The 12732-nt window shown below is 44.2% G+C and overlaps 1 protein-coding gene across 10 annotated transcripts in view; it reads right to left on the reverse strand.

Moving 5' to 3' along the window:
- Positions 1 to 12732, reverse strand: part of TNIK (TRAF2 and NCK interacting kinase) — a 400746-nt gene that overhangs the window by 117991 nt on the left and 270023 nt on the right. For all 10 annotated transcript variants that reach the window (XM_040248755.1, XM_040248731.1, XM_040248749.1 and 7 more), the window contains exons 8-9: positions 4034 to 4088; positions 1751 to 1829 (exon numbers count right to left, since the gene is read on the reverse strand). In XM_040248755.1, coding sequence (XP_040104689.1) covers positions 1751 to 1829; positions 4034 to 4088 — 134 coding nt within the window. The remainder of the gene's footprint in view (positions 1 to 1750; positions 1830 to 4033; positions 4089 to 12732) is intronic.

Consider the following 12732-nt stretch of genomic DNA (forward strand, 5'->3'; position numbering starts at 1 on the left):
GGGGCAGAAGCATAACGGCTCACCCTAAAAGGGAGCAGGAAGGCTTGGGCAGGGCAGTGTGGCTACACCTTTGTGGGAAAAAAAGGCCAGAGATCTCCATGGACTGCTCAACTGCCAGTTTTTTTGTTTTGTTTTGTTTTTTTAAGCTGGCAATGAACACAAATATTTCTGAACTGCAATGTGTGGCCACACCATGCTGGGCAAACAGCACAGGTAGGGGTGGTCAGTTTGTCCTCTGTGGTGGAGCGAGGAGCACCTGTCCAGTGTCAGTGAAGGCAGAGCAGGCAGGGAGGGGACAGGGTGGGTGAAGCCCACTGGACACAGCAGCCCCTCCCAACCTTCCTGGGAGGCGTAGCATGAAGCACAAACAGAAAGCTCGTGGAGAGCTTCACAGTGTCCCTGATGTTTCCAAGGATCTTCCAGAACTGAGCCAGTCCCTTTCTGGGAGCTGTTCCGGGGAGAAGGGAGGAAGCAGAGCCTCTGGGCACCTGTGGATCATGTGGCGTGTGGTGCCCAATGGAAAGCTGTTGCTGGGGAGAGAGTGATGTCTCACACCACGGCGACCCTCCGGAGAGAGGAGGCGGGATGCTCTGCCTCCTTGTTACCAATAGCAACTCTCACTCTCTCCCCATGCAGCCCTTGGCAACTAACTCTGAGGCTGTCATCTATTCTGGCTATTTCTTTTTCCTCTCTCTGTGCAGTATGCCTTTCTCTTATTCTGCCAGGGTCACTATGTCATCCCTGGATAATGGTATTAATTAAGATTGCTCTTGTATCGTGGAGGGGGAAACTGTGGGTGAGTGTGTGAGAAACACGAGGACCTGATGATGAAGTGATGTGAGAAAGGCAGAAGGGTCTTGTCCCTTCACGCTCAAAACTGCCTGGAAGGCATCTAGAAAAGGATAGGAGGGCTTAAATGGTCCAGGAATTGGCCCCATGGCAAAGGGAATCAGAATTGAGAACAGATCAAGGAAGATACACCGTATCCACAGGGGAAAGGGAAGAAGCAATGAATTTTTGCTCCAGAATAAGATACAAAGACTCTGGTGTGAGTGCACAAAAAAGCCACAAGTTCAAATCCTGGTCTAATCTGTAGAACTCTGTTTACAAACTCCAGTCAATCAGACACTACCAATATAATTTTTACCATACCCTTCATCATCCATGCAAGTATTCACTTAGTATTTTTCTTTAAGTCACTTTTTATGTGAATCAGTTTATTAAATGGAAAGGTTAGATCACTGCCACAAAGAAGAAGCCAGTATCCCCTGTCACAAAGAGCAAGCAATAGCAAACACAAAAATTATAAATGTTCAAGCACAGAGAAGGAAATCACCTCACACAGTACCAAGTGTGTATATACATTTAGGGAATTAATGTCTTAAGGAAGAGAAGAAAAGTCAGCCAATCGAATGGGCTGACCCTTAACTATCACCCGTTCTGATATGTTCTGCACTGCTGGGAAAGATATTACTCTGAGTGATAAATCAAAGTGCTTCCATGTTACTTCTTGGGTTCTGCTACCCACTTTAGCTAATATCTCCTCATAGTGAATAAGGACTTACTGTGCAAATAGTAGGTCCTTAATATGTACTTTAAGATGAATAACAGCATACAGAAAATCATTCAACAAGTCTTAATACATATTCATCTAATCCTGTTAGCAGGATCTAAAGATCTGAGCTCATTCCAAACAGAAATGCAAAAACTCTTGACATTAAATCTGCAAAACACTGAAGACCAAACTCACCACTTCTTAGACTTCAGCCGAGGTGCTGGGTTCCGGGGGATGAGGAAGAGAGCTCTCATGGGGTGCATGTCACACAGAGCTGCAAGAGACCAAAACAAGGGCCAGCTCAGGTTAGGGGGCCAAACCTGGGCCAAGCCCGTCCTTTCTGTGCCGATAATGCTGCCAAATGTCTTCCTGAGTCCAGGCATGACCAGTGAGCAGAGTCAGGAGATCATAAAGCTTCCCTTTGGTGAGCATTAAATGAGATTGATTACAGGAGTCTCATAAAATCTAATACCTTTCAACTAGAGATCGTTAACATATCTACCTGCACTTCATTTTTAAGGAAAACAAGTCAAAGGCTCAACAACCTTTGCTTTGCTAAAAATAACCAAGACTCCAAGTAAACAACATCCACATAACAACTATAATGGAGACAGTAAGTTATTTTAAATTAGTAAAATCCCAAATAATCCATGGTATATCTCTTATACAGTGAAGGCTTCCCCATTTGCAGTGTTATCTATTAATAGCAATACATGGGTTTTTGGAGTATAAAGCACTAGACCAAACCACCTTTCTCTCTGTACTGATAAATACCTTGAATGGCTTTCAGGCTTTTCATGATGGGTTTTGTTTGTTTGTTTGGTTTTGTTCAATAGCCCCAGGAAGACCAGAGGATTAAGGCAAAGGAAGTCTGGTAGAAGACTCATAAAAATATCTCACATTGTAAAGATGACATTATCATTTACAGTAAAAACACTCACACATTCTGTTTAATGAGCATATTTCACTAGTTTACTCTTCAAACATCTGGGAATATCTTTTCCTGTGTGCCTAGAATAAGAACACATTCTCCCCCAAAGCTAAAGGATTCTGCTGGGAGAAAGTTTATTTTTAGCTCCTTCCTACTACTCATCAGGGGCTTTCTCAGGTGGCTCAGTGGTAAAGAATCCACCTGCTAAGAAAAGAGATGCAGGGAACACGAGTTCGATCTCTGGGTCGGGAAGATCCCTGGATGAGGAAATGGCAACCCACTCCACTATACTTGCCTGGGGAATCCCATGGACAGAGGAGCCTGGAAGGCTACAGTCCATGGGCTCCCAAAGAGTCGGACATGACTGAGCACACAGGCAGTAACTGCTCATTAAGCATGATGATATAGTTTCAAGACTGGCAATATTATCTTTCTGATTCATAAATGCCTACCAGCATTGTGGATAAGGGACATTTGGTCAACAAACACCCTAGTCATGCTACAGGTGAATTCTACTAATTCTCGAGTGAGAAATAAGAACACCACGATAACTCGAGGGTAAAAAGTCATATGAGCACAATGACTCGTCATACTAACATAGGGCCTGTTTTGGTCCAGGTCTTCTGAAAAGCAAGACATTAAGGTGATATTAAACATGAGAAAATATCACTGGAGGAAATTCCTGCCTGCAAGGAAATAGCAAAGGAGCCAAGGAAGGCTGGGAGAGTTGAGAGTTGTCAGATTGCTATGAAGGCTGATGGCAGTGAAGGTGAGGAGGAGAAACAGTAGGTGGAAGGGTGCTAGGCTGTCCTGCAGTCTAAGGAAATCAAGGAGGGAAACGAAGGAGTGACAGCTGCCTTCCAAGGAGCCCCCATCTTCCAGGAAAGGTTCTGCCTTATATGCCTGCCACTCTCGGTCACTGGAGGGGGGTGGCCCTTGGGAGAAGCCATCGTGGCAGCTGTCCCTGCTCAGTTGCACTTCCTGAATGGAGTCTCGGAGGTGACGACCACGCAGATGGGGAGGGTCTCGGTGGGGCCAATGCTCCAGATTCCCAGGAAGTGGAGAGGTTCTTTGGGTAGCCAGAGCCCTGCCCACTCTGTCTCAAATAAGCAGGGAAATCTAACAACCTAACCATTAGTATTTTAATAGGAATGAGAGCAACTGAGAGCAAGTGTTCCCATAACCCATGCCCTGAAAATCAGCTTTGAATTTCTGATGTGTTGGCGTTTACACTCTTTGTGGTTTAGTTCCAGTTTGACTACAGGTGAAGAGTAGTTGAAGGATAGACTATACACTGAGTATATAAGACAGACAAGACTTCTCAGAGTCTGCTTTCCTCTCCCTTCTGGTCTTGCCTCATAAATACGAATCCTCACACCACTCTGAAATGAATGGATTCCTGGTTGATTTAGATGACTCTGCTTTCTCGGTACGCCAGCCTGAGTCCACGCAGGGCTCGGTGTAGCAGAAGTAAAGCTACTGGCAAGGAAGCATCCGCACCTGCAGAGCAGACCAGCAACAGATTTCACCCAGAGGAAGGTACTTACGGGGAGCACCTTCTGCCATCTCGATAGCGGTGATTCCCAGAGACCACAAGTCACTCTGTAAAACAAGGAAGGCACAGAAGCATGGGTAAACGCAGTCAACGAAGGCTCCCTGGGCTAAACCAGGCAACTGCTTCAGAAATGCCTATGGGAGAGCTGTCCAGCCATCTCTTTTCAAACCTACTTCAGGCAAAAACAGCCTTGTTTTCTCCTCGTTGATAATACCTTTCATGGTGCCTGACACATGGTGAGTTTTCCATACATGTATGAAAAACAAATAGAAGGTTTCAAACATTAATTCATCACTAAAATTTCCCTACTGATTGGACCACAAGAAACTGCTGCTGTTTGGCTGTTTTTAATACCTTCACTGAAACAAAACTGTCAAGTAATTAATTGCACATACTCCAAGTGTACCAAGTGAAAGGGTTTGGTGTTCATGTACACCTGTGAAATCATCAGCACGGGCAAGGCAGCAAACACATTCATCTCCCCAAAGGTCTCACTTGCCCCTCTGTAGTCTCCATTTCCTGCCCATCTGTCCCCGACCCCAGTTCCTGTTCCAAGGCACCCACTGATCTGCTTTTTGTTACTATGGACTAGTCTGTATCTTCTAAAGTTTTGTATAAAATGAAACCTGGTCTCTTTCACTTCAGATGATGTACTTGAGGTACATCATGTTGCCTTGGGTATTGGTACTTCAGTCCTTCTTATTGCCAAGTAGTGCTCCATTGTACCAACACAGATGCTACAATTTGTTCATTCATTCATTTGTTGATGGCCATTTGGGTTGCTTCCATTCAAGGCCATTAAAAATAAAGCTGCTACAAATACTCCTGTGCAAGCCTTTGTATGGATGTATGTTCTTATTTCTTTTAAATAAAGACCTAAGAGGGGAATGGCTGGACCATATAGTCGATGCTAGATCATACAGTATTTATAGTCATTTGTTTTCAACCTACAAAAAAGCCCAGCAATTCATATCATTTAACCAAGCAAGATGAGGATGGGAAAGCTTTTGTTTAGTTTTGTCTACTGCTGTATCTCAGTGCTTAGAATAGAGCTGGCCACAGTAATGGGTGCTTGATATATTTGTTAAATGAATGAACAATATTACCATATATTTTTATCTGGTAAGTAGACACATATGCAAAGTAGAAATCCTATACCCTTATTATCTTTCTTATTCTCAGATTAACTTTCATGCTCTTATCAGAATTTTCTGGGCTAATGCCTCCACCTCGACCTATGCAATCTTGAGCAATATGCTTCTCCCCAACTCTGTGCACACTGCTCAACTGTTTCTAAATAGTGCATAGAAGGGAAGCAAATTGAGAGAAGGGAAAAGCAAGTCAGGAAATGCCAAAAAGACTGCTAAGAAAACACACATAAACCATCCTTCAAAGAGGTTCAGTGGTTCACAATCCTGATGAAGACTCTCACACTCCCTTTCTTTTTAAATATACGTTGCATTCTGTACATCATTCTAAATTCTCACCTGTAACCTCACAAGATTTCAGAGATCAAAGTTAAGTTCCCTTGCTATTCCCACCAAGCAAATGTCAAGGTCACACGTCAAGGAGATGTGACTGGAAGAGAACTATGAACTCCTCCCTGAGCCATTCCCTAGAACTAAACTTCCCCATATCCTGTGGGTGACACCTAGGCCTGTTCAGTATTTGAACTGAGTGAGGCCCATACAACCTGAACAGGGGATCTAGACTCTTGACTAAAATGTGATCTACCTTAGAGCAAGTGGCTGGGGCACATCCTAACCCCACACTAGGACCAAGCAGGGATTCTTTAATTCACGAGCCCATCAACCCGTCCACATAAACGTTAGAAGTTCTCAGTCCATTTGAAGATAACAACGCACCTGCACAAAACCACTGTCCATAGATTCCAAGAACATCTCTGCATAGAACATCACTTTATTATCCTTTCTTTGTTCCGTTTCAAGGTATATTCAAATGTGTCACTGAATACACACACAAACACACACACACACACACAGACAAGAGTGGCACAGCCTGGCACTTTGCAAAATCTTCCCGCAGGCTGCTGGTCTTGCTCACTGAGGTTCTTTTTGGAGCTAATGGAGAAAGCCCAGCTCACTCATCACGGGCTGGCTCCAGAGCAGCAACTGTAAAGATGAACACACAGCTCTCTTGTACCGGAACATGATGGTTCACTGACAAAGACAATCATTGGGGAACATGACGAAAACCCTGACTCACTTACTGCACGGGAGGCATTCAACAGAAAACAGTCTGGAAATGGTGGCGGGATTGGGCTGTTCTGATAAGACTCCAGGCCTCAGCAGGTCTCCCACCACCTATCCAGCATCTTGGGAAACCGAGTGTTTGTGCAGTGTGAACCAAGATGCAAATATGAAGGCGGTGGCTGGGCTCTCTGTCCCCACCTGCCATAGCAAAGTCAAATTAAATGGCTTTCAAGTGTAGGAAGCTTGAACTGGTTTGAAAGCCAACACAGCTGAAAGGAAGTGATAGAACTGGGATGAGAAAAGCTCCAGGCTAGTCTTCAGACAGGGGAAGAAGATGCTCAGAAAACTCATGCACATTCCTGCCTCAGGGCTTTTGCTCTAGGTATTCCCTCTGCCTGCAGCACTGACCCTAATCACGTGAGGACTGACTCTCCCCTTCACAAAAGTCTTTGCTCAGATGCTCTGCTCTTAGTGAGGACCACCTAACCTCTCTCTGCGTGGCCAGACCCCTCCCCCCTTTCCCAGTTTTGTTCCCCAGAGAACTGATCACCTCTGACAACTGTGTAATTGACTCATCACTAATTTATTATGTTTCTTGTTCACTGTGTCCCCTGCCTACAACACACACACTTGATCATGAAGTCCACAAGGGCAGGGAATCTTTGCTTTGTTGACCGGTACATAGTATTAGAACAGTGCCCGGCACATAGTAGGCACTTCATAAATACTTGTCAAGTGAATAGACACATGAGAGAAAGGAGTAAAACCTAAGTGTCTTAAGGCTAGACCCTCTTTGAAGGATGGTTTTGTTTGTTTGTTTTTGTTCACACAACATGTGGGATCTTAGTTCCTCGACCAGGGATTGAACCTGTGCCCTCTGCAGTGGGAATGCAGAGTCTTAATCACTGGATCACCAGGAAAGTCCCTTAGACCTTTTGTAGGTCATTTAATCCAACTTTTCATTTCACAGAGGAGAAAAAATAACTTAAGATCACAGAGCAGCTAAGCACCAGGTTTTAATCAGAGCTGGGTCTCCTGCCTCCCAGGCTAGTTCTTTTTTTAAAACTATCATCACAATGTAAGAACCTAATAACTCACTTTAAAAAACTTATTAGGGACCCATAAAATAATTGCTTCAGATTCCTCCTTTGTCTACAGGTAACTTAAAGTGCTGGTGACTCAGATGAAGGTGTTGAGATACAGTGAGGCACATCTGAAACCAGTGCTCAACTTCCTAGAGGCAGTGTGATTAAGTTAGACAGACTCAGATTCAAGTTCAGGTTCCTAATTTAACTGCATTCAGAAGACCACACAGAGCTCAGCTTTCCACTACATAGCAGACAATTGTGACATGTGTGTATGCAGGCATGCTGCCTGACACAAAACCCGGCACACAGTGGGCTCAAGAATAATTCATCCTTTCCTTGTCTTCTACTGTGAGGTAACACTGCCTTTGCCTGCCCAGTTTAGCCTTCTATGGCTTCCCTGGAATTGGGTGTGGCCAGTACTGTTTGTTGGCTAACCCAACAGGTATTTCAATCTGCACTGCCCTTGCTGCCTCCATTTCAGAGCATAGGAATGCTAAACTTGGTATCCAGATTTCCCTCAGCTAAGGATGGCAGTCAAGGAAGTGACCTAGTTCTGGCTGCTGAGACCCAGGCAAACATCTTCTGGGAAAGCTTTTGCTTTTCCTGAAATAAATGACAAATACAGCTGGTGTCTTGACAACTCTTTCCCACTTCTTAGTGCCTTGAATGCAAACATGCCATCTGGAGTTACAGCATCCATCTTGCAACCATGAGGCAATAAGTCAACAAATTAAGGATGACAGGGCAGGAAGGTAGGAGCCCATGTTTTGAAGACATCAATCAATACTCACCTGCCTTCCTCCAGACTTCTGGTGACACAAGAAATGTAAGTATGGCTAAAAACATTTCTTAGTGATCGTATGTACAGAGCAATCATTTGAGGAAGCATATTTCAATAGTAAGGAAAAAGAGAGGTCCCAGTCGTTAGGTGATCCTCCCTTTATGCCACCAGAAGCAGGAAGGGTTAGTGAAAAGAGCGATGTTTCCTTCATTCAGTACACAGCGTCTCAAATTTTCGCTCTGGCTGCTTTCCCCAACCCCGCCAAACAACCCCTTCAAACGAAAGATCACAACATCCCAGCTCTGGTGCACCCTTTCTCACGTGACTAGGCCAGAGATTATTTCTTCTTTAAGCCTTCATTTGATATCATTATTAGGATCTTTTTTTTTTTTCCCCCCTTTCTGGGATCCTCTTGTATTCCAAAAGGAACATTTATATTCCTGGCCATATATACCCAGAGCTGTTTGTAAGCTATGCTTAACTGCCCATGCTAGAAAGCAATAAACGTCCTTGATGGGCCTTGTTTAAGCCTTTGGATATATTAGCAAGTCCCAGAGACACTTCAGAACTTAAATACGGGAGAAAATGTTCCAATTACAACTGGCAAGACAGATCACAGGAGATGAGAGAGGGAAGAGGGAGAAACAAGATGAGGAGAGAGTTGGGAGAGATAAGTTTCCTCTGTGGCCGTGGTGTGACTCATTCTGGCAGGAGTTGGGTAATTCATTATTCTAGAGGTGCTGTGCAGCCTGGCCAGCAGCATGATTAATAGCCCAGTGCTGTGTGCATCACCAACAGAACACAGACAAATTCTAGTGCCTCCGAGAAGGCAGAGGCAAGCACACAACTTCTGGCTGGTCGGGGGCTAGCTGGCACAAAGGAACTTGAACATAACAAGGGGCCATTCCTCTTGGGGCTGGGTTGCTCAACAAGTGAAGAGGACTTTCAGAAGGCCAAACCAGCTATACAAGGAGGGGTGGGGGGTGGTGGGCAGCGGGCAGGAGAAGAGCCCCAGTGTGCCCTGACAGGTAGAAAGAACACATGTTGTGTAGCGAGCAGACCTGGGGTGACCCCCCTCGACCCTCTGAACCGATGTCCTCACTTGTAGCATGGATAGAACACCTATCTTGCACGGTTAATATGAGAATTCAGTAAGATATGCAGGATACGTCCCTGGGTCCACTGGTTAAGTATTTGCCTTGCAATGCAGGGCATGCATTGGTCCCTGGTTGAGGAATGAAGATCCCACATGCCTCAGAGCAAAGTCCACGTGCCGCAACAACTGAGCCCACGTGCCACAACTAGAGATCTGCGCAATACAGCGAAAGATCCCATGTGCCGTAGCGAAGACCCAACACAGCCAAACAAATTTAAAAAACATTAAAAATAGTAACAATTAAAAAACAAGGTATATATGCCAAGTTCCTAACACAAGGCAGTGTACATAGTGGGTATTTAACAAATAGTGGCACAGACAAATCCTGAGGTCCAATTATCACTGACTGGCAGTTTAACAAGCAAACCAGTGAGTAACAAGGAGCCCTGGTACTCAAAGAAGTTTCTGGGATGTTATAGGAGTAAACAGGAAGCTTAGAGGAAGCAAAGAGGAAAAGGTGTGTCCTTCCTCCTCCAGCCTTGCGATCTACCCAGATGGCCAAGCAGAAATGGGGTTAGCTGAGTCCTGACCCCATCACCCCTGAGCAGAGGCTAGCAGGGTGGTCTAGAGCTCACAAACAAGAGCTTCATAACAGGTGCAATTGGTGCAGTAGAGTCTACCAAGTTTGGTTTTTTTTTTTTTTAAACGAAGACCAGAAATCAGTCTTTCAACATGCAACTTATTCTCTTTTTGGAAATGCTACACCTAGAAAAAGCAAAATGAATTTATTTTATGTGGTCCCTAAGGGCAGCACCTTAATCTAGAGGTGTAAGTTGTAGAGAAGCAGATTTTGGCTCAATGTAAGCAGAAAATTAGAGGTGTATAGTACAAATAGGTGACTCAAATTGTATGATATTGCTGGGATTTTTTTTAGGTCAAAATGTCTCCAAATGGCAGTACCTTCATATAAAACATAAACATGAATATTAACTACCATACATTGACTACTTATCAAATGGTAGTGAATTAATTCCTTTATATATGTCAGTTCATTTTATTCTAATATAGCCTTGTCACATACAATTGTTACTCCCAGAGGCTCAGAAAGGTTAAATAACTTCCCTGAAGTTATACAGTGCAAGGAAGTGATGTCTACATTTGAAACCAATCCTATCCAACTTCAAAGGCCTGACATGCCTTACATCATATACACTACATTATATATAAACAGAACCAAGGTGGTGAGATCAGGGTGACTAAGGTCATTCAAGCAGAGGTTGTTCAGTTGCTCAGACGTGTCTGATTCTTCACGTCCCCATGGACTTTAAGCACACCAGGCTTCCCTGGCCTTCACTATCTCCCGGAGTTTGCTCAAACTCATGTCCATTGAGTGGGTGATGCCATCCAACTGTCTCATCCTCTGTTGATCCCCTCTTCTCCTGCCTTCCATCTTTCCCAGCACCAGGGTCTTTTTCAGTGAGTCAGTTCTTTGCATCAGGTGGCCAAAGTATTGGAGCTTTAGCTTTAGCATCAAGACTTCCAATGAATATTCAGGATTGATTTCCTTTAAGATTGGCTGGTTTGTTCCCCGTGCTGTTCAAGGGACTCTCAAGAGTCTTCTCCAGCACCACAAATTGAAAGCATCAATTCTTTGGTGCTCAGCCTTCTTTAGAGGTAGTTATTCACAATCTCATTTCCCCCAGAATTCCTTGTTCATGCTGCTGCTAAGTCACTTCAGTCGTGTCTGACTCTGTGCGACCCCAGAGACGGCAGCCCACCAGGCTCCCCTGTCCCTGGGATTCTCCAGGCAAGAACACTGGAGTGGGTTACCATTTCCTTCTCCAATGCAGGAAACTGAAAAGTGAAAGGGAAGTCGCTCAGTCGTGTCCGACCCTTACCGTGGACTGCAGCCTTCCAGGCTCCTCCGTCCATGGGATTTTCAAGGCAAGAGTACTGGAGTGGGGTGCCATTGCCTTCTCTGTCCTTGTTCACATACATTTGTAATGTGACCATAGGGAAAATACTGGAAGAACAGGTTATTTTCTTCACCTGGGGATCAACTGAGAGCCTGGATGAGGTGGTAGTATATCCGACTAAAAAGTCCTATGCAAGTGGGTGCGAACATGGAGCACGAGGAATATGCTGGATAGAAGTTTGTCTCTGCCAGGAACAGTAACGTTGGTGTCTGTATCATCCTTTCTTCCTGCCACACAGGGATGGGAGTTTTGTTGAAATTTCAGTAGACAGAGGTCAGGCCTCATGTGAGAGGCCAGCCTCACTCTGCAATGTGAAGGTCATCCTCTCACAAAGCACACTGCATACACCTCGGTGATGCTCCCTGGCTAGGCAAGTGCTCACTTTCTCTCCAGCTGAGCCTCTGACCTTCAGGGGTGCTTTTCATTCTGTCTTAATAAAGCCAATTATCTGTAACACAGGAGAATGAGTACTTGCTCTACAGCCAGAGCACAATACTCACCCAAACCCTGCAGGAGACATCTATGTTTTTAAATGGTCCACAGTACCTGTGTGCAAAGTCTCAGAGTTTAGGTGGATAAAAAATGACATTAGCACAGATCAGGCCAGTGGATGGGTGGTGGGGTAGAGAGGATACACCATTTCACCATACTTCTCTTACTTGACTAAGCTACTGTAAAAGCATGACCAGTTTATGGTTTAAAAAACTAGAACAGTTACAGAAAGATATAGAAAATAAAAAGTTTAACATGTACATTCTACTGTGCTTATAATGAATAATCAACAAGGACCTATTGTGTAACACAGGGAACTCTGCTCAATGTTAAGTGGCATGCTGCATAGGAGGGAAGTCTTGGGAGAGAACAGATACATGTATATGTATGGCTGAGTCCCTTTGCCGTCCACCTGAAACTATCACAACACTATTAATCAGTTATACTTCAATATAAAAAGTTAAAAAGAAGTTTAAGTTCTCCATCCACATGCCATTTATCCATCAGGTAGGGGAGAACCAGACTCTACCACGTGTACCGGAAGCTGCTTTGTGTACCTCACACTGTATCTTGGAATCTACCCAACTTCAACATATACACTATCTCATTGTTCAGATGGCTGTGTAGTACTCCAGTGGACAGCTGTGCCAGCCTTTATGCAACTACGAATGGGCTCCTGCCCACAGAGAACGTCCATTAGTGAGTAATTCTGTTAAAGCAATAAATAAACAGAACTATAAAACACTCGGCAAATCCCCATCTAACTGAAATGAAATTCAAGTTAAAAAAATAACAATTTAAACAGCCTAGGAATTTTGAACAGTTTTATTAATTCCAAGTCTTTTGAATGCTTATTATTAAATGAGAAAGCTTTCATTATGCCCCACGTACTTATCAGGAAAATGAAACCTTGCCTTTTGCTTGAAGTGTTTTGACAGATGTTCTGAAAACAAGCAAGGAAGGGCTCTAGGGGAAAGGGAACACACCAGGCAAATGAGATTCTGGCTCCTCCTTAGGGTAGGGGCTACTTTCAGTCAGTGGCGTA

Source organism: Oryx dammah, unplaced genomic scaffold (genome assembly GCF_014754425.2).
Source record: "Oryx dammah isolate SB20612 unplaced genomic scaffold, SCBI_Odam_1.1 HiC_scaffold_2, whole genome shotgun sequence".
Lineage (NCBI taxonomy): Eukaryota > Metazoa > Chordata > Mammalia > Artiodactyla > Bovidae > Oryx > Oryx dammah.